This window comes from Cnephaeus nilssonii (assembly GCF_951640355.1).
Source record: "Cnephaeus nilssonii genome assembly, chromosome: 14".
NCBI classification, from domain to species: domain Eukaryota; kingdom Metazoa; phylum Chordata; class Mammalia; order Chiroptera; family Vespertilionidae; genus Cnephaeus; species Cnephaeus nilssonii.
The window spans coordinates 29,405,254-29,426,722 of NC_137085.1; the positions used below are offsets into that span (position 1 = coordinate 29,405,254).

Genomic DNA, 21,469 nt, shown 5'->3' on the forward strand with positions numbered 1-21,469 from the left:
GCAGAAGAAATGCCTTTGTTCATCTGTGTAACAAGAGGACAGTTTTTCTAGTATACGCTCCTTCCCCAACAGTCTAGAGCCAGACTAGTGCCAATTCAGCCACTTCTGGGCAACAACAATAAGAATAGGAAAAGCAGGAGAAAAATCCTTCTAATGAAATGTCAGGCAATCTCCCAGATGCCTTTTTCTTTAACACAGTTTAAATTCTTTCATTCTTCAACATACTCACAGGTTCCTCTGTTGAAAAACTATAAAGTGTTCTATAAAACAATTTTCTTTATCTCTCCATCTTGCAAATAAGGCTGTTCCTACCTCATTGTCAGCACCCAAGGCATTGATTTGCTCCAATTTGTAGGTCCAATATCTGGCTTCTTCCTCTGGGATATCTACCATGAAAAAGAAGAAATCAGATTACAAGGTTAATAATTTAATCATGGGCCAATAATACTTTGTTCAATTGGATAATCAAACTTAAAAGGGTGGTAGCAATGGACTGATTTTACTGGTAGCTTCATTCTTTCTATGAACATTATCTTGAATCTTTACAAAAAACAAAAACAAAATAATGTTCTATTATTCCCACTGGACCAGAAGACTTGATATTGTTAATATATCACTACCCAAAGTGATCTACAGATTCAATGTGATCACTATCAAAATCCCAATATGTTTTTTACAGAAATAGAAACCACATCCTAAAATTAATATGGAATCTCAACAGATGCCAAATAGCCAAAACAATCTTAAAAAGTAAGAATAAAGCTGGAGGACTCACATTTCCTAATTTCAAAACTTACTATAAAGCTATTTTAATCAAAAATAGTGTGGTACTATATTATGTGACATGATAGAGGTATCAGCTAATGTTATGATGGTGGTAATCATTTTCCAATATATAAATGTATCAAATCAACACATTGTATACCTTAAATTTACAGTGTTAAATGTCAATTATATCTTAATACCTGGTACAAATATTTTAAGTGGGGGGAAAAAACAGTGTGATACTGACATAAAGACAGATATATAGATAAACAGAATAGAGAGCTAAGAATTAAACCCTCATATATGTGGTTAAATGATTTTTTGACAAGGATACATTCAATGGGGAAAAGAATCTTTCAACAAACGTTGCTGAGGAAACTGAATATCTGTATGCAAAAGAATGAAGTTGGATCCTTACCTAACACCATATAAAAGAATTAACTCAAAATGAATCAAGACCTAAAACCATAAAACTACTAGAAAAAAGCATAGGGCAAAAGCTGCATGACATTGTATTTGGCAATGATTTCTTGAATAGAACACCAAAGGCACGGGCAACAAAAGAAAATATAGACAAATTGGACTTTATGACAATCAAAAAATTTCTGCAGTAAAAGATAATACCAATAGAATAAAAAAGCAACCAACAGAATGGGAGAAAATATCTGCAAATCCAGTATCTGATAAGGGATTAATACCCAAAATATACAGAGAACTCCTAAAACTCAACAACAAAACAAAAACCCAATTAAAAAATGAAGGACTTGATAGATTCTCCAAATATATACAAATGGCCAATAAGCACATGAAAACATGCTCAACAACACTGATCATTAGGGAAATACAAATCAAAACTACAATGAGATACTACTTCACACCAATTAGGATGGCTACTGTAAACACACACACACACACACACACACACACACACACACACACACACACAAACAGAAAATAACAAGTGTTGGTGAGGATGTGAGAAACTGGAACCCTTGCATACTATTGGTAGGACTATAAAATGGTATAGCCACTAGGAAAAACAGTATGGCAATATTTTAAAAATTGAAAATAGAATTACCATATAATGCAACAATTCCATCTCAGAGTAATAATATACTCAAAAGAAATTAAAGCAGAATCTCAGAGATTTATGCACAGCCACATTCATAGCAGCATTATTCACAGTAGCTAAAAGGTGGAAGCAACCCAAGTGTCCACCAATGAATGAATGGATAAGCAAAATGTAGTATGTATATAAAATAGAATATTATTCAGCCTTAACAAGGAAGGAAACACTGACATATGTTGCAATATGGATGAACCTTGAGGACATTATGCTAAGAGAAACATGCCAGTTACAAAAAGACAAATACTATATGATTCCACTTATCTGAGATGCTTAGAATAGTAAAAAATCATAGACATAGAAAGAATGGTGGTTGCCAGCGGCTGAAAGGTGAGAATAGGAGTGTTTTTTTTTTTAATATATTTTATTGATTTTTTACAGAGAGGAAGAGAGAGGGATAGAGAGTTAGAAACATCGATGAGAGAGAAACATCGATCAGCTGCCTCTTGCACACCCCCCACTGGGGATGTGCCTGCAACCAAGGTACATGCCCTTGACCGGAATCGAACCTGGGACCCTTGAGTCCGCAGGCCGACGCTCTATCCACTGAGCCAAACCGGTTTCGGCTGGAGTTATTTTTTAATGGGTATAGAGTTTGATTTTTACAAGATGAAAAGAGCTATGGATATGAATGATGGTGAAGGTTCATGACATTATGAATGTATTAATCTCACTGAACTGTACACTTAAAATAGTTAAGATAGTTAATTTCATGGTATGTGTATTTTACCACAATAAAAAAGAAAAAAATAATAATGGTATATACTCATTTATACATATTTAAGATTGACTATTACAACTTACCCCAAAACAAAACTCACCTTTTATAAACATCAGATATATACAGCATGAAAGAAACAATGAGAGAACATATGGATCAGAGCAACTCTGGAGACATTTAAACAGATACATCTTCCTGCCTAAAACTTTCCCTCCTTCCCCTCAAACTGCTCTTCAGCAATTAGTGGCAGCAATTCAAAGTCTTATAATAAAACCTTCAAATAATCTACTACCTAGTTTGTGTAGCACTTCCTCATCCATAAAATGGTGTGCCCTGTAATTATTTAAAAGAAGTGAGAGGACAGGAAGAGCTGCCATGCTGCAGATCTATAAGTTCTGATGTAGAATAATGTAGAATGAATGATTCTCTAAGATACGCTGTGAAGTGGAGAGCAGCAAGGACACCAAATGTGTTGGAATATATTACTATTTGTGTTTTATAAAGAGATTAAGTCTATATTTGCTTATAGATTCAAAGACTGACTCTGCAAAGATACACAAGAAAGTACTAATCATGACAGCCTATGAGGAAGAGAACTTATTTGTGAGGGAGGCTTAGTAGTTTTCACTGGGTAACTTTTTAAACCACAGTGGATGTATTCTTGCCTTACCCCTCAAAATAGTTTTAAGAAAAATATAGAGCTATGATTATGTTTACTGCAGTATTGTTCATAACAGTATAAACTTTAAACAAACAAAATACCCAACAAGAGGAGTGGTTAAATGTATTATGGTTTAAATTAAAAGTCCTGGCCCTAGCTGGTTTGGCTCAGTGTGAACAGTCAAAATTAAAATAAAACTAAATTAAAACAAGATACCATATGAACCAATTAAACAGAAAAAGGTTAAAGATTGTGAAATACAAAATGTTAGCAAAGATGTGTAGAAAGGGACATCTCGTATACAGCTGGTAAGACTATAAAATGGTACAATCTTTCTCACAAGTAACTTGGCAATACTATGAAAAGTAATGGTGCATAGCCGAAACCGGTTTGGCTCAGTGGATAGAGTGTCGGCCTGCGGACTGAAAGGTCCCAGGTTCGATTCTGGTTAAGGGCATGTACCTTGGTTGCAGGCACATCCCCAGTAGGGGGTGTGCAGGAGGCAGCTGATCGATGTTTCTCTCTCATGGATGTTTCTAACTCTCTATCCCTCTCCCTTCCTCTCTGTAAAAAATCAATAAAATATATTTTAAAAAAAGAAAAAAAGAAAAGTAATGGTGCATATACTGTTTGACCCATTCTTTATTTTTTTAATTTAAATTCTTTATTGTTTAAAGTATTACATATGTCTCCTTTTTCTCCCCATTGACCTCTCCCCGCCCCCTCCCAACCCCTTGACCTATTCTTTAAATTCTGCTTTAAGGGTTTTTTCCTAGACTCACAAATGGGCACAGATATACAAAGCTGTTCATTACAGCAGTATGTAATATATATATTAAAAAAACCTACATGTCAATTAATAAAGGGTTGCTTAGATAATTTATCATATAGGCATCTGTTCAGACCAGCAAGATAGACCTTAAGTATAACATAGAACAATGTCCCAGATAATGTGATTTTGTAGTTCATACAAAACTTTATGCAGTTATGTGAGGCTTAATAACAAGGTATGTTCTGAGAAATGCATCAGTAGGCAATTTCATCATTGTGCAAACATCATAGAGTGTACTTACACAAACCTAGATGATATAACCTACTATACACCTAGGCTTTATGGTATACCACCATCATATAGGTGGCCCGTCATTGACTGAAATGTCATTATGTAGTGCACGACTGAATCACTATATGTAGTATATACATACTAGAGGCCCGGTGCACAAAATTCGTGCACGGGGGTGGGGGTGTCCCTCAGCCCAGCCTGCACCCTCTCCAATCTTGGACCCCTCGAGGGATGTCCGACTGCCCGTTTAATCGGGCCTAAACGGGCAGTCGGACATCCCTCTCACAATCCAGGACTGCTGGCTCCCAACTGCTCACCTGCCTGCCTTCCTGATTGCCCCTAACCGCTTCTGCCTGCCAGCCTGATCACCCCCTAACCACTCCCCTGCTAGCCTGATTGATGCCTAATTGCTCCCCTGCCAGCCTGTTTGCCCCTAACTGCCCTTCCCTGCAGGCCCGGTCACCCCCAACTTCCCTCCTCTGCCAGCCTGGTCACCCCTAACTACCCTCCCCTGCAGGCCTGGTCCCTCCCAACTGCCCTCCCCTGCTGGCCTGATCGCCCACAACTGCCCTCCCTTGCAGGCCTGGTCCCTCCCAACTGTCCTCCCCTGCTGGCCATCTTGTGGCAGCCATCTTGTGTCCACAGGGGGAGCAGGATCTTTGACCACATGGGGGCAGCCATCTTGTGTGTTGGAGTGATGGTCAATCTGCATATTACTCTTTTATTAGATAGGATGATTCAAATTTTATCAAAATAAGTTTCTGCAAAAGAAATTTCTTATTTCTAAACCAAGACACAAGAAAGTTAATAGTGGTTTATTTCTTTAACCACTGCAAATGGATTGCAAAGGAGGTGGGAAGAGAAACAACTTTTATCCATGTACGTTTCCATACTATTTGAATTTTTGCCAGGGCATGTATTTTTTGTAATTTTTTAAAATTTCCTTTTAAATTACTATTCTACTTATTAGTGCTACTTCACTGTTAAAATGAACAAATCATAAGATATACATTCACTTCAAGACAATAAATGTTAAAATATTATCACAAGAATAAATTATTGATGTTCTCTAACAAGTAGGTATTTCGTAAGTCATACTAAACAGTCATAAAAAAGTAGATATTTAAAGAGAATGCTTTTAGTATAGATTCTTTAATTAGCACCATTCTAGCGTCAACTTTGCATCATCTCTGGCATTATAGGAAATAGAGAGGAAGAAGACAAGAATTCCCTCAAAAGAGACAAGAATGCCCTCAAAAGAGATGGCTGATAAAAGACACAGGAATAAAATAAATAGCAAACAATATGGTAAAAAGTATTAAATGACATTAAAAACTAATCAAACAGACTCACCAAAAGGCAACTCAAATCTTGTATCAAGCAAAATTTTATGAGGAGTTGGGTTTTTAGTTCCACAGATCTCATCACCTTTCATTAATGTCTCTGCCTCCAATGTGGACCACTCCCCGGGCCCTTCCTAGAAACAGAGATCTAAGGTTAAACTTTACTTTCTCATGATTCCCCTCTTGGCTTAAGAGCCAAGTGTTTTTCTCTGAATTTCCTTGTTGGAGAGCTTCTGAGGGCCACTCACTTCCTGATAAGGCAAACACACCACTGTCACCACCTACCTCTCCTGCTCTCTGCAAGCCCACTGAGGAAAGAATTTCTGGAGTACCAAACTGAAAAACCAAGCATCTCCATGGATCAATATTTAATCTGCGTCATTCTTAATGACTGTGTCACTTCACGTGTTTCTATTTCTAATCAGTAAAGAGCTACTAACATTGCTAGTGAAGTAGACTTGAACTGGGCCCATTGCCTGGGGGAATACAGATTTAACCAGAACTAAAAGAAATTCCGGAAGGAGGGTCACATTTCACCACCCCCACTCCCAGAGAAAACTCCCAGTCCATGTAAAAGATAAATAGGAATACTATAGATTCTGTCCAGGTTCAAAGTGAGTGTGTATGGAGAAATTATGCTGAATTCTAACCTGGGGAAGTGGAATGGGAGTTCAGTCTTGGAAATAATGTACAGAGACGATGTGAATACCAATTGCCAAAACTGGTAGTTCCTTAAACTCTGTTAGGGTTATATGTAGAAGGAAGACTGAAACCAGTTCTCTGGGGATTAGTGACCCAAAGAAAAAAGGCAGAAAATAGGATCCAGAGTAGAGAACAGAACCCATCCAGATGGCTGAGGAAATTTAATGGACTCCTCTCAGGAAAGTATCTTAGTGGGAAAGGTAAAAACCACAGGTACCCTAAATCAATCACACACACACTCTCTCCCTTCCCTCATTTACCCTCCTGATATCTCTCCTCTCTATCTCTCCTCTCTCTCTCTCTCTCCCTCTCCCCGCGCGCCTCTCTCTCTCTCTCTCTCTCTCTCTCTCTCTCTCTCTCTCTCTCACACACACACACACACACACACACACACACACACACACACACAGAACCTCAGAAGGGCTACCTCAGAAGGGCTCTCTACCTGGTAAGTTTAAAGAGATGTTCTAGCACCTTTAAATTCAGTCATAGGGCAGAGGAAAGATCAGACTGAAATAAAATCCCCTGAACCTCTAGGTGAGGTGAGGAATAAGCTGGTTGTATGCCCTCTAATTAGCAAGGGGGAAGAAAAATCTGAGATGTATGGATGAATATTAGTTGAATGGAGCTTGAGTGGGGAGAACTAAGGGCTAGAACCATACCTATAAGTGGGCAATGCAAGGACTGACCTCATTCGACTGTCGAATAGTCTTCAGTGCAATCCACACGGTACCCACCATGGTGTCCCAAATCAGTCCTTTGTTCCATACCTCCACACTTAGACCCAGGTCCAGGCGACTAATCTCACTAAAAGAAAGAAGAAAATCCTTTAAATAAAGCCAGATAATATGAAGGAAACAGCTACATCTTCTGTTTACCTTGAATATTTTATTACCAGGATTTTGTCATCAAGGAAAATCAAAATGCCCCAGAATGCTGCACCCATTGTTTAGATTCCTAGAAACCTATGTAAGGTAAAAATGCCTTTGTTAGTCTGTCCCCTCTCCTTTGGAGCTACAATTATGATTAGATTAAAAGTTTCATTTTAAAAAAAAAAGTGAAGCCAAGCAATGTGGGCATTACTACAAAGGCTGCCTGCATACACTCTTCATCCACCCTTAGGCAATAGTCTTATATGTTTTCTTGTTAATACTAACACTGCCCACAACTTATATCTATGGATTGTATACAGGAAACTTTTAGAAAAAACAAGGCTTCTTCACAAGATTTATTAAATGGGTTGTAAGCAGAAGAAAAAACATCCCTGAGAACATCTAAGTTTGATGGGAACACATGGTCAGGGACAGGTGAGGGACACCAGTGTGCCAGTTCATACCACACAGCCCCTCATTAGACATTAACTCATTAGACATTATCAGTTAAAGTAGGCACTGTCACTTATTAACAAAATGATCATCACAGGATAATGGTAATGATTTTCCTATAATAATAACTAAGAAAATTTTTTAAAGAAACTATTCTGGAAAGAGCCAGATAACCAATAAGCAAAAGCAATGTCATGTATTGGTGGAATATCAGCTTAGAAGGGCTTACTCAAACTTAACTATAGCCTTACGGTGAAACAAGCAAACACTTATGTTAATGCTAAAAACATTCTCCAGAAAGCTCTTATTGAAACACAAGATTATTTGTGAAGAAATGCAAGAAAGATGAGAAAAGGCCAATTCCAGCAGAAAAAGCAAAAAGGTATTCTCAGGGAAACAACATCTATTTATCACATGTAGAAGTTTCAAGTTAACACTTTAGAAAAAGCTTGGCTTCCCTATTGTACTATTAAGATAAATGTTCTCAGATTCAAAATTTTGGGATGGGATATTATAATCATAGAATTCATATCAAGTGTGTTGAAAATAAGTGAAGCAAAGAAAAAGTTCCCCTTTACATAAATACAATAGAATATAGAATGTAATAATGAGCTCATGTGTTCATTTACTTAATGTTTCCAGAGCACATACATATGACTTGGTTCTTTGGGGAAGACATAATCCAGGACCCAGTTCCTGTCTCTAAAAACTTCCAACCTATTGGGAGTTGACTCACATTCATAATTCGTCTCTAAGAATAATTACGAATCCACAAGAGAATAAAACTGCAGACATACTTCACCTTCCACACACCTCACTTGTTCCTGTAACTCTGTAGTTTTCAAAAAGAATATTTAACATATGCTAATACATTGAAATATGTTTTAAATATTTAACATATTTTATAAACCTTACACATACACAAAATCTTGGGCCTGTAATTGTTTAACCCAATGTAATTACCTTGAAAAGATAATCAAATACTGTAGGTACGCTGCTGCTGCAAAGTACTTACAACATAAAATCTTGTTCCCAGGAAGGCTGATCACCACGAACGGCTACAGTCGTGCTCTTCACATTCTGCACTTTCAGGGTCACATATGTGTTAAATTTATCTTTGAAAAAAATGCAAAATGAAAATGCAATACTTAGCGCTCAGACTATTACCCAATCTCACAAAGCCTTTGGAATTAATATCCAAAGTAAAGCATTACATATAGAAGAAATGGAAACATATATTGTGCAAAGTAGCATCATTCAAAACATAGTAGAGATGCAAAAAATATATAAAACACATATTGCCTTCAAAAACATAACCTATAATTGTTTTACAAGTTTAAAAAATATATTTGACCCAGGAGACACACATAAACTAGAACAAAGCTTCATAAAATATGAGATGGTACATTGATATTTACTATTCTATTTCATTTAATCTATAAAAATGTTAACATAACCAACCAAATTGATTTTATAGCACACCTGCAGCTTGAAAAAACTAATATAATTTATCTAATAGGAAAGATATGTAACTTTAAATGTAGAAAATAAAAGTGCCATTAAGAGAAAGAGAAAAATAAAGGATTGTAGAAGAGGAAAGGGTAAACTCTAGCTGTTGAAAGGGATAAGAATTCAGGATAAACCCTCATAAAGGAAATGAATTTCAAGCTTGATCTATTCAATTATCAGAAATGTTATTACAGAGTTGGGAAAAGGAAATTCTCTGAGAATGTAAGTTGAGTATTAAACAAAGGTAGGTAGCCTGAACCTCAAAACTCAGAGATCTGACCAACGCTTAACACAGCACATTCTATTCTCACCGTATTACCTTCACATCAGCCATGATGAGGGCACTGAATTGAGAGTTCTTTTATATAAACACTGAGGCTCGATACACGAAATTCGTAGGCTCGGTACACAAAATTCGTGCACTTGGAGGGTCCCTGAGCCCAGCCTGCGCCCTCTTGCAGTCTGAGACCCCTTGCTCCTTTACCACCCACCTGCTCGCTACTCCTTAGGGCTGCCACGGAGGCGAGAGAGGCTCCCGCCACTGCTGCTGTGCTCGCCAGCCGTGAGCCCGGCTTCTGGCTCAGTGGCACTTCCCCTGTGGGAGCGCACTGACCACCAGGGAGCAGCTCCTGCGTTGAGCGTCAGCGACCGGTCATTCCACTATTTGGTTGATTTGCATATTAGTCTTTTATTATATAGGAAGTTAATCATCTATACTAATAAAAGCCTACATGGTCCTCACATGTGACGCTGCCACATGATGGCCACCACAAGATGGCTGGCAGGGGAGGGCAGTTGTGGGCGATCAGGCCGGCAGGGGAGGTCAGTTAGGGGTGAACAGGCCAGCAGGGGAGGGCAGTTGGGGGCCATCAGGCCGGCAGGGGAGCAGTTAGGCATCAATCAGGCCAGCAGGGGAGCAGTTAGGCATCAATCAGGCTGGCAGGCAGAAGCAGTTAGGGGCAATCAGGCAGGCAGGTAGGCAGGCGAGCAGTTAGGAGCCAGCAGTCCTGGATTGTGAGAGGGATTGGGCCTAAACCAGCAGTCAGACATCCCCCGAGGGGGTCCCAGATTGGAGAGAGTGCAGGCTGGGCAGAGGAACACCGCCCCCACACACCTCCAGTGCACAAATTTCATGCACCGGGCCTCTGGTAATTTTATAAAATGAAAAAGCAAGAAAGTTATCTTTGACTCATCAAACTAGCAAAGACTGCTTAAAATGATTACCTAATGTTAGAGATGTGAGAAAATGGTCCCTGTCATGCACTCCTAGCTGAAGGTAAATCTTTCTCTTAAGTATCATTAAAAAGTATGTAGTTTGTATGTCCCAGTGCAGTAGACTACTGAGCTATGTTTCATATCATATGATTTTGTACTCCACTCCCCATATCCAACCATAGTTCATTAGATGAGGGGCAGATGCCACTCAGGAGCATCCAGTCTATGGGATGACTAAAAGGTGCAGCCAATATGATTCCTTCTCAAAATATTATAAGTAGGGAAAACAAAGAAACAGTGGTAGCTGCGGGTTGGTAAAGCTTGAATGAGAAGCATACACACTGCACTGGAGAAGCCATCATGGACTGTATGCAAGCATAGAAAGCCAGCTGGAACAGATTCTTACCAAAAAAAAAAAAAAAAGTCTTAATCCAGAACCAGTGGAGAGAGTAGAAAGCTCAGAACCTGCTTTAGTTCCTGTTGCACTCAAGGTTTTGTTTGGTTTTTCAGATTTCCCTGGGTTCCCAACCATGTTCATTTTTTTCTAGCTATTTCCAGAACTCTTCCCTTCCCCAGCAGTAATCAGAGTAACTTGACATTCACAATTAAGGAAATATAAAAATAAGGAGATACTATTTTTATATTCAGGAAGTGTAATGGACAAAGATTAAAGAGTTTCATATTATTTCATGCTGATAAGGATTTGGGAAAATAAACCCTCACACACTGTGTATGTTAGTATAATCTAGCAAAAACTTTCAGAAGGTCAATGTAGCAGCAGCTACCAAATTTCTCTAAAATACATACTTTTGGCCCAGCAATTCTATTTCTGGACTCTAGCATACATTTACATTTGTAAAAGCAGGCAATGATAAATGCACAAGAACATTTACTTCTTAAAATAGCAAGAAATTAGAAACAACCTAAATATTCAATCAAGTATCTAGGGTACAAAATCTACAACAAAATTCTGTAAAACATTTTTTAAAAAAGAACCAGATAGCCGAAACCAGTTTGGCTCAGTGGATAGAGCGTCGGCCTGCGGACTCAAGGGTCCCAGGTTCGATTCCGGTCAAGGGCATATACCTTGGTTGCGGGCACATCCCCAGTGGGGGGTGTGCAGGAGGCAGCTGATCAATGTTTCTCTCTCATCAATGTTTCTAACTCTCTATCCCTCTCTCTTCCTCTCTGTAAAAAATCAATAAAATATATTTTAAAAGAAAAAAAAGAACCAGATATACACACACACACAAGAAAAGACTTTCATGATGTGCTGGAAAAAAACCAGGTTGCACAAAGATATGTGTAGCTAATCCAGTAGTGTATACACACATATACACAGAAAAAAGTCTAAACGATATATAAAAACCTCTAAATAGTTACTTCAGGAAGTGTAATTGAGTTGATCAAGAAGTAAGGAGACTTGAACTTTTTGCTAGATGGATATATAGATTTTGATTTCTTTAAAGTTTTACAACAGCATTGTTTTTCCCCCCAGCTTTCCTGAGGTATAATTGACAGTTTAAAATTATATATTTTAAGGTATACAACCTGATTATTTGATATAAGATACACTGTGAAATAATCACCACAATCAAGCAAATTAACATATTTATCATTACCTCTTATAGTTACCACTTTGAATGAGTGAGAGAGGGAGTATGTGTGTTGAGAACACTTAAGATCTTCCCTCTTAGAAAATTATAAGTATAGCCTACCAATGTGGCTCAGTGGTTGAGCATCAACCCATGAACCAATACATCACTGGTTCGATTCCCAGTCAGGGCACATGCACAGGTTGCAGGCAGGCTTAATCCCAGTAGGGGGCATGCAGGAGGCAGCCAATAGATGATGTTTCTCTCTCATGGATGTTTCTATCTCTCTATCCCTCTCCCCTTCCTCTCTCTCTAAAAATCAATCAAAACATTTTTTTAAAAAGAAAATTACAAGTATACAATACAAGTTAACTATATACACATTGCTGTACATTAGATCTCCAGAAATTTTCATCTTGTATAACTAAAACTCTGACCCCCTTGACTAACATCTCCCCATACTGATTTTTTTAAATTAATGTTTTAATGAATTTAGTATATTTAATTAATTTAATAACTGAATTCAATACAATTAATTTTTTAAAGATTGCTTTTAAATCACAGAATGTATGAGGGAACATAGTAAGTAAAGATGGATCTTACCTGGTGAACCCTGGAATTTGGCTCTTTTAACTGCAAAAGAAAAAGAAGGCACCATGAAAATTTTCACAAATTATTTAACCAACATTTCCTGAGCACCTATTAGGCCAAGCATTGTTAGAGTTAGGACTAGATTTATTTTTTTTAGAGTCAATTTTTTAAAATCTTTATTGTTGAAAGTATTACATATGTCCCTATATTTTTCCCATTGACCCCTTATAACCTACCCCCACCCCTCCACCCCAGGCCTCCACCACCCTATTGTCTAAATCCATGGGTTATGCATATATGCACACAATTTCTTTTTTTTTTAATATATTTTATTGATTTTTTACAGAGAGGAAGAGAGAGGGATAGAGAGTTAGAAACATCGATGAGAGAGAAACATTGATCAGCTGCCTCTTGCACACCCCCTACTGGGGATGTGCCCGCAACCAAGGTACATGCCCTTGACCGGAATCGAACCTGGGACCCTTCAGTCTGCAGGCCGACGCTCTATCCACTGAGCCAAACCGGTTTTGGCTATATGCACACAATTTCTTTGGTTGATCTCTTCCACCATCCCACCCACCTCCGCTTTCCCTCTGAAATTCAACAGTCTGCTCTATGCTTCTATGTCGCTGGATCTATTTTGTTCAACAGTTTATTTTGTTCATTAGATTCCACATACCAGGTGTGCCGGTTAATACTGCGGATTTTGTAATCAAAGAAAACACAATGATTTCAAGAGAAACATCAAAAGTGCTTTATTCAAAGTAATGTCCACCGCTAGCTACACATTTCCCCCATCTTTCAGGTAATTTGTGGATACCGTCCCAATAGAACTTTTCCTGTTTTGAGGCAAACCATTCAGAGACCCAATTTTCCACTTCTTCATATGTTTTGAAGTGCTGCTCAGAAAGTGTGTGTGCCATTGATCGAAACAACCTGAAGGAGCAAGGTCTGGTGAATACAGTGGGTGGGTTAATATTTCCCAGGCAAGATCTTTTAACGTGTCTAACTGTTTTTGAAGTGTGTGATGGTGTGATATCATGAAGCAAAATTACTTTGCTGTGTCTTCTGGCCCATTCTGGTCATTTCATGATCAAAGTGTGGTTCAAATTGATTATTTGATATCAGTAGCGATCAGTATTAACTGGTTTCACCAGTTGCCTGCCTGCCTGATTGCTCCTAACCACTCGCCTGCCTGCCTGATCGCCCCTAACTGCTCACCTGCCTGCCTGCTCGCCCCTAACCACCTCTGCCTACCTGCCTAATAGCCCTTAACCACTCTGCCTGCCTGCCTGATCACCCCTAACCACTCTGCCTGCCTGCCTGATCACCCCTAACCACCTCTGCCTGCCTGCCTCATTGCCCCTAACCACTCGCCTGCCTGTCTAATCGCCCCTAACCACTCTGCCTGCCTGCCTCATTGCCCCTAACCACTCACCTGCCTGTGTGATCACCCCTAACCACTCTGCCTGCCTGTCTGATCACCCCTAACTGCTCACCTGCCTGCCTAATAGCCCCTAACCACCTCTGCCTCGGCCCGACGTCTGGATGACGTCCAGAAGGTCATTCAGCTATCTGGTCTAATTAGCATATTATGCTTTTATGATTATAGATTATTAAAAGAAATTGAAACCAGGCAAGTGTTGCTCAGTGGTTGAACATCGACTCATGCATGAACAAGAAGATCAAGGTTCAATTCCTGGTCAGGGCACGTGGCTGGGTTGCACATTCCACCCCCAGTAGGGGGCATGCAGAAAACAGCCAATTAATGATTCTCATCATTGATGTTTCTTTTTTTGTTTTAAGAAATTTTTATTGATTTCAGAGAGGAAGGGAGAGGGAGAGAGAGATAGAAACATCAAAGATGAGAGAGAGTCATTGATAGGATGCCCCCTGCATGCCCCCTACTAGGGATTGAGCCCACAACCCAGGCATGTGCCCTTGGCCAGAATCGAACCCGGGACCCTTCAGTCCACAGGCGGATGCTCTATCCACTAAGCCAAACCAGCTAGGGCAGTGGTCGGCAAACTGCGGCTCTGGAGCCACATGCGGCTCGCGAGCCGCGGTTTGCCGCTCTGTTGACTAATGAGTTTGCCGACCACTGACCTAGACTCTCGATTACAATAATTACAGGCTGTTGTTGTTCCTTGTGATTAACCCCCTATCCCAGTGGTCGGCAAACTCATTAGTCAACAGAGCGGCAAACCATGGTGGCTCTCGAGCCGCATGTGGCTGGCGAGCCGCAGTTTGCCGACCACTGGGCTAGGGCATCATTGATGTTTCTATCTCTCTCTCCCCCTCTCTTCCTCTCTATAATCAATATATTTTTTTAATCAGAAATAAGAGATGATACACTGTGCCTACCCTCAAAAAAAGCTGTAACTTCAGCTCTTGAGTTTCTCTGACCTTGCTGAAGAATCAAATCTACAACTGGCACCCTTGAGATTACAGAAAATAATCCTATTCACCCTGGCTCTGCATCCAGTGACCTGGTTCCTCAGGGACAGGGAATGACTAAACTGCCTTGTTCTAGCCTGTCCTACTCATGAAACAATTTCTGAAGCCTTTGGAAACTAGTTCCCTTGTTTGCAACTCTCCTGCTTCAGAATCTAGAATTAAAGTGTGTCACCTCTCACATATAATAACCACCATTTCCTTTTTTCTTTAAAGGTTAACATTTTAAATGATGGAAATCGTATATAATCCCACTACCCTGTTTTCAATCTAGCATAGTATATGTTTTTAAATATATATTTGCAATTATTAATTTGTCAAATATTTCAACATAAAGATGCACTAACTGTGACATCTGTTAGCCAAATGACCAGCTGTTCTGACTGGCTAGCAAGATGTCCTTATTCCTTCCCCCTCCATTATGAGTAACCATAAAAGTTAAACACTCGCCGAAAGCGGTTTGGCTCAGTGGATAGAGCGTCGGCCTGCGGACTGAAAGGTCCCGGGTTCGATTCCGGTCAGGGGCATGTACCTTGGTTGCGGGCGCATCCCCAGTGGGGGTTGTGCAAGAGGCAGCTGATCAATGTTTCTCTATCATCGATGTTTCTAACTCTCTATCCCTCTCTCTTCCTCTCTGTAAAAAATCAATAAAATATATTTTTTTTTAAAAAAAGTTAAACACTCAGTTTAGGAAGAAAATAGACCATGAAAAATCTTTTCCTCTCAAAGTAACAGCAAATATTTTCCAATGTTTATTCAGTCTTTATAACTATCATTTTAATAATCATCAAGGATGATGGTTATTAATAAAGTTACCAAAATGGCAAAAAAGGTAGATCATTTTTAATGGTTCCCTACAATCTCATAATGTTTTAAGTGTTATATTATATATTAAATCATTCTCCCTTATATCACACATTTAGGCTTTAAAATTTTTTTACACATATGTTTTAGCTCTTCATTTTTATGAGGGAAAATGAAAGCTGGTTCTTAAGAAAAAGATGGCTTACCTTTTTTAAAAACAAAGGAGGCCCTAGCTGGTTTGGCTCAGTAGATTGACCTTCAGCCCACATACTGAAAGGGGGGTCCCAGGTTCAGTTCCGGTCAAGGGCAGGCTCGATCCCCGGCCCTGATTGGGGCCTCTGCTGGAGGCAACCAATCAATGTATCTCTCTCACATTAATGTTTTGTTTTTTTCTCCCTCTCTCCCCTTCTCTCCCTTCCTCTCTCTAGACCTAAAATCAATAAAAGCATATCCTCAGGTGAGGATTAATGTAAAAAAAACCCACAGAGATGATCATAATGTGAGGACAGAGTTAATAAATGTAAAACACTTAGAACAGATTCTGGCACAGAATAGGCAGTTAATAAATGTTAGCTATTATGATGATGATGATGATGACTAATAGTTACCAAAATGGCAAAAAGGTAGATTATGCAAAAAAAAAATACACTAATAAATATTGACTCCTGTCCATAATAGGACATTCTCAATACACTTCATTTCCACATGTTCAAAGTATTCCTCATTCTTCAACACCAACCTCGAATATTATCTCTCCTACTAAACTTTCCCTGATCTTTTTCCAAACAAATGCTGTCAAAAATACCGTCTCCCTGCTCACAATCCCCAAGGCAGTTTATATGCACCTCATGCACTTCTTGCTTTCCATCTCTCCATAGCAGTTATTCCTATCAAAATCTTAACTTCCATAATGATTAAAATCTCTTTAAGGACGGAATTCATTGTTTTATTCATCAGGTTAATTCTTCAAAATTCCTTGAATATAATCTTGGTAAGCAGCCCCTGAGACAATTCCTTTTTTGGAACCGATTAACAAAGCCTCAAACAAATATCATAAATAACTCTTTGCAACAGAACTTTGGTAACCAGACTAACATAATTAGAAATCTATAGGCCTTATCTCTATATAATTGGTTGATACAACCTAATTCAAATAAAGCAGTTTTGAGTTTAGATGCCAATGCTTTATCTAAAATAGAAACCTGTGATTGGCTTTTTACTTTTATGTTTTTCAAGGATCAATGGATTATTTGTTCCCAGTCCCAGCATGCCTGGACATATTAAATAGTCAGGACAACATCTAGTTAGCCACATAAAGCAAAAGAACCAATGGCCATTTTTCTGGGACAGCTTGAGAAAATGGAACTGGTGGTGGAAGAACTCAGGTTCTTTGAGGACTCAAAGGCTATTAGAAGAATTCTATCCATCCTTCTTTGATGTCATATAACAAAAAATATATAACCTTCAATTTTCACACTTAACAAAGGAATCATCCATTTCTTCCTTTACTCAATCTTAGGAGGCAGCATTAAAGCTTGTTTATGTTTTATCCAGGCTTTATAAATCTACTAGAGGCCCAATACACGAAATTCGTGCAAGAGGCTCGCCCCCCCCCCCCCCCCCCGCCGCTGTGGCGGCTGCCTCGACCCCCACTGCCGTGGCGGCCACCTCTGCCACAGCCCCCTCCCGCCATGGCAGCTGCCTCTGCCTCAGCCCTCGAAGCCCCCACTTCATCCGGAAGGTCATCTGGAAGGACATCCAGAAAGACATCCAGTCTAATTAGCATATTATTCTTTTATTATATAGGATGTTCTCTGTACAAAGGCCCATTAATTCAGAGAAACTCAAACATTAGTCTTTATTCAGATTAACCCAGTACTCTTTCTTTATAATACTTATGACAAATTTATATTTACATATTTATTTTTGGTCAACTGTTTGTTGAATTTTCTCCCACTAGTCTATGACTTCCATGAGAGCAGAAACCATGTTTTATCTACTACTTATCTGGCACTCTGTAGTATCTAAAACATAAAAGGCATTAACAAATACCTGTTGAGTAAATAATGAAAGAACAGATACTGAAAGAGAACTAAAAAATTAAAGATTATGGTTTTCAAATGTGATTTTTTTTTTAATTTGGTTTGATTTACGTTGTGGAAGGGGCAGTAAATTTAAACAGGACCACAAAGAAGTAGGCATTCTTCAGATGGAAAATGAGAATAGAAGGAAATACAAGTAAGGAAAGATAAGAAGCAAAGGCATAACACAATATAAATGCATGGCTTCTGTGGCTAGAACAGTATTTCATCCTAGGGCACAGTCCCAAGTGAGTTTTCTAGGAAGTTCTGGAACTCATGGTGCTCTTTACACTAACAAAACTTTTGAGAATGTACCATAAAGAGGAATTCTAACTACAAGGGTATTGATCACAATTATATTTATAATATCAAAAATTAGAAATATCCTAAATTATACCCATTAATAAGGAAATATTTTAGTAAATCATGTTACATATAATGGAATATTATCTAAACATTTAAAACAATGATATAGATCTATCTTTGACATACAAAGGTGTCCAAGTTATATAAAGTGAAAAATCAAGAAAAGCATGGCCCTAACTGGTTTGGCTCAGTGGATAGAGCTACAGCCTGCGGACTAAAGGGTCCCAGGTTCGATTCCGGTCAAGGGCATGTACCTTGGTTGCAGGCACATCCCCGGGGGGGGGGGGGGTGTGCAGGCAGCTAATCAATGTCTCTCTCTCATCGATGTTTCTAACTCTCTATCCCTCTCCCTTCCTCTCTGTAAAAAATCAATAAAAATATATTTTTTTTAAAAAAAGAAAGAAAGAAAGAAAAGCATGTATAGCCCTAGCCAGTTTGGCTCAATCGATAAGAGTGTCGGCCTGAGGACTGAAGGGTCCCAGGTTTGATTTCAGTCAAGGGCACATGCCTGGGTTGCAGGCTCGATCCCAAGTAAAGGGCATGCAGGAGGCAGCCAATCACTGATTCTCTCTAATCATCATTGATGTTTCTATCTCTGCCTCTCCCTCTCTGAAATCAATAAAAATATATTTTTAAAAAAGAAAAGCATGTATAATATCCCACTTACATTTTTTACATATTTAAATATATATTTGTTTAAACAGAAGCTGTCATATAAAACAGCTAAACTTTGCTATAGGAAAAAATAATAATTAATAAAAAATGTACTGACTATACTATTGGCAAGATATTCTTTTAAGTGCTTCACATGTATTTTGTCACTTATTCTCTACAATAGCCTGATTAGGTATGTACTAATATTATCTCCATTTTATAGATGGGAAAATAGAGGCACAGATTAAGTAACTTCTCCAAGGTTACACATCTAAGTTACTATGTCAATAAAACATAGATTCTTATCACTAAGATATAGTAATAGCAAAAATCATTAAGTGATTTTTTTAAAAAATTAGAATCCAACTGCTACTCTGAGAGTTCTACCTAAGATCAAAAAAATAAGGCCAAAAATAAAAGAGTATAAGATTAGTTATATCTGTGAAATAAAAAATTAAGGGTCACTATCAAAGCATTAGAAAAAGTATTTTTAAACCAAAGAGAGATAAATAAAGTTATAAATATCATAGAAATTTCAAGAAATGCCTATTAACATTTTTTATTTCTTTATTGATTAAGGTATTACATATGTGTCCTTATCCCCTTATTGGCCCCCCCCACCTACCCCATATTAACATTTTTTAAAAGTTTAAATTCTTTGCTTTTGACCTAACAATTCCACTCCAAAAAATGTACTATGGTTTTCTTTTCTATTATGAAAGTGGCATAAATTCATTGCATAAAATTTAGAAAACCTCAAAAAAGATAGGCATTTCCATAATTCTACCATGTTACTTAATCTTTTAAACATTACTATGCATATATATTTTTTTTACCTGTAAATAACTACGCATATATTTTTAGTCTTTTTTTTCAATCAATAGACAAAATTTGTGCTTTACCTAGCTAGTTTGGAACTTACTGTACCTAGTTGTTTTGCAATCCGTTTTTTCCCCATTAAAAATATTTTTAAAATATATTTTATTGATTTTTTTACAGAGAGGAAGGAAGAGGGAGAGAGAGTTAGAAACATCAATGAGAGAGAAACATCAATCAGCTGCCTCCTGCACACCCCCTACTGAGGATGTGCCCACAACCAAGGTACATGCCCCTGACCGGAATCAAACCTGGGACCCTTGAGTCCGCAGGCTGATGCTCTATCCACTGAGCCAAACCGGTTAAGGCCCATTAAAAATATTTTATGAACATCTTTCTGCGTTATTAGGTATTCATTTAAAACATAATTTTTATTAGCTATTGTTATGGACTGAATGTGTCCCCTCAAAATTGCTATGTTGGAGCACTAGCCCTCAAAGTGATAGTATCTAGAGGTGGGCCTTATGGGCTAACTGGGTTTAGATAAGGTCATGAGGGTGGGGTCCTCATGATGGGATTAGTGTCCTTATAAGAAGAGACCAGAAAGCTAGTTCTCTCTCCCTCTCCACCATGTGAGGACACAGTGAGAAGGTGGCCATATGCTAGCTTTCAAGAAGGTCTTCAGCCCTAACCGGTTTGGCTCAGTGGATAGAGCGTCAGCCTGCGTACTCAAGGGTCCCAGGTTCAATTCCGGTCAAGGGCATGTGCCTTGGTTGCGGGCACATCCCCAGTAAGGAGTGTGAAGGAGGCAGCTAATTGATGTTTCTCTCACATCGATGTTTCTAACTCTCTATCCCTCTCCCTTCCTCTCTGTAAAAAATTAATAAAATATATTAAAAAAAAAAAAAGAAGGCCTTCAGCGAGAACTCAACCATGCTGGAAACTTGATCTTGGACTTCCCAGCCTCCAGAACTGTGAAAAATAAATGTGTGTTGTTTAAGCCACCCAGTCTATGGTATTTTGTTGTAGCAGTCAGAATTAAAAGAGCTGCATAAATAGTATTTATTGTCCACTCCTACAGGACTTTTATCTTGCTTCCAATTATCAAGTATTATTGTTATGGGTTGCATTATGTCCCCCTAAATTTCATATGTTGAAGTCCTCACCCCCAGTAACTCAGAATGTGACCTTATTGCCCTGGCTGGTGTTGCTTAGTGGTTAGAGCATCAGCCTGTACACCAAAGGGTCTTGGGTTTGATTCCCCGTCAAGGGCATGTTGTACCTGAGTTGCACGTCCATTCCCCAGCCCTGGTATGGTGCATGCAGGAGGCAACCAATTGATGTGTCTCACATAATGTTTCTCTTTTTCTCTGCCCCTCTCTCTCCCTCCCTCCCTTCCTTCTACTCTCTAAAAATCAATGGAAAAAATAACCTCAGGTGAGGATTAACAAAACAAAAACAAAAAAAGAAAGGAATGTGATCTTATTTGAAAACAGTATCATTTCAGATATAATTAGTTAAGATGAAGTCATTAGTTAAGATGAAGTCACTAATGATACCAGTTAATCCAATATAACTGGTATCATTATAAAAAGAAGAAATATGGACACAGAGACAAACACACAAGGAGAACACCATGTGAAGATGAAGGCAGAGATGCTTCTACAAGCCAAGGATT

General features: G+C 38.6%; 1 protein-coding gene across 1 annotated transcript in view; it reads right to left on the reverse strand.

Annotated features, from left to right (window-relative positions):
• Nucleotides 1-21,469, reverse strand: part of UNC13B (unc-13 homolog B) — a 147,240-nt gene that overhangs the window by 104,219 nt on the left and 21,552 nt on the right. The window contains exons 2-6 of the mRNA XM_079789685.1: nt 12,629-12,658; nt 8,722-8,821; nt 7,071-7,188; nt 5,690-5,813; nt 313-386 (exon numbers count right to left, since the gene is read on the reverse strand). Coding sequence (XP_079645811.1) covers nt 313-386; nt 5,690-5,813; nt 7,071-7,188; nt 8,722-8,821; nt 12,629-12,658 — 446 coding nt within the window. The remainder of the gene's footprint in view (nt 1-312; nt 387-5,689; nt 5,814-7,070; nt 7,189-8,721; nt 8,822-12,628; nt 12,659-21,469) is intronic.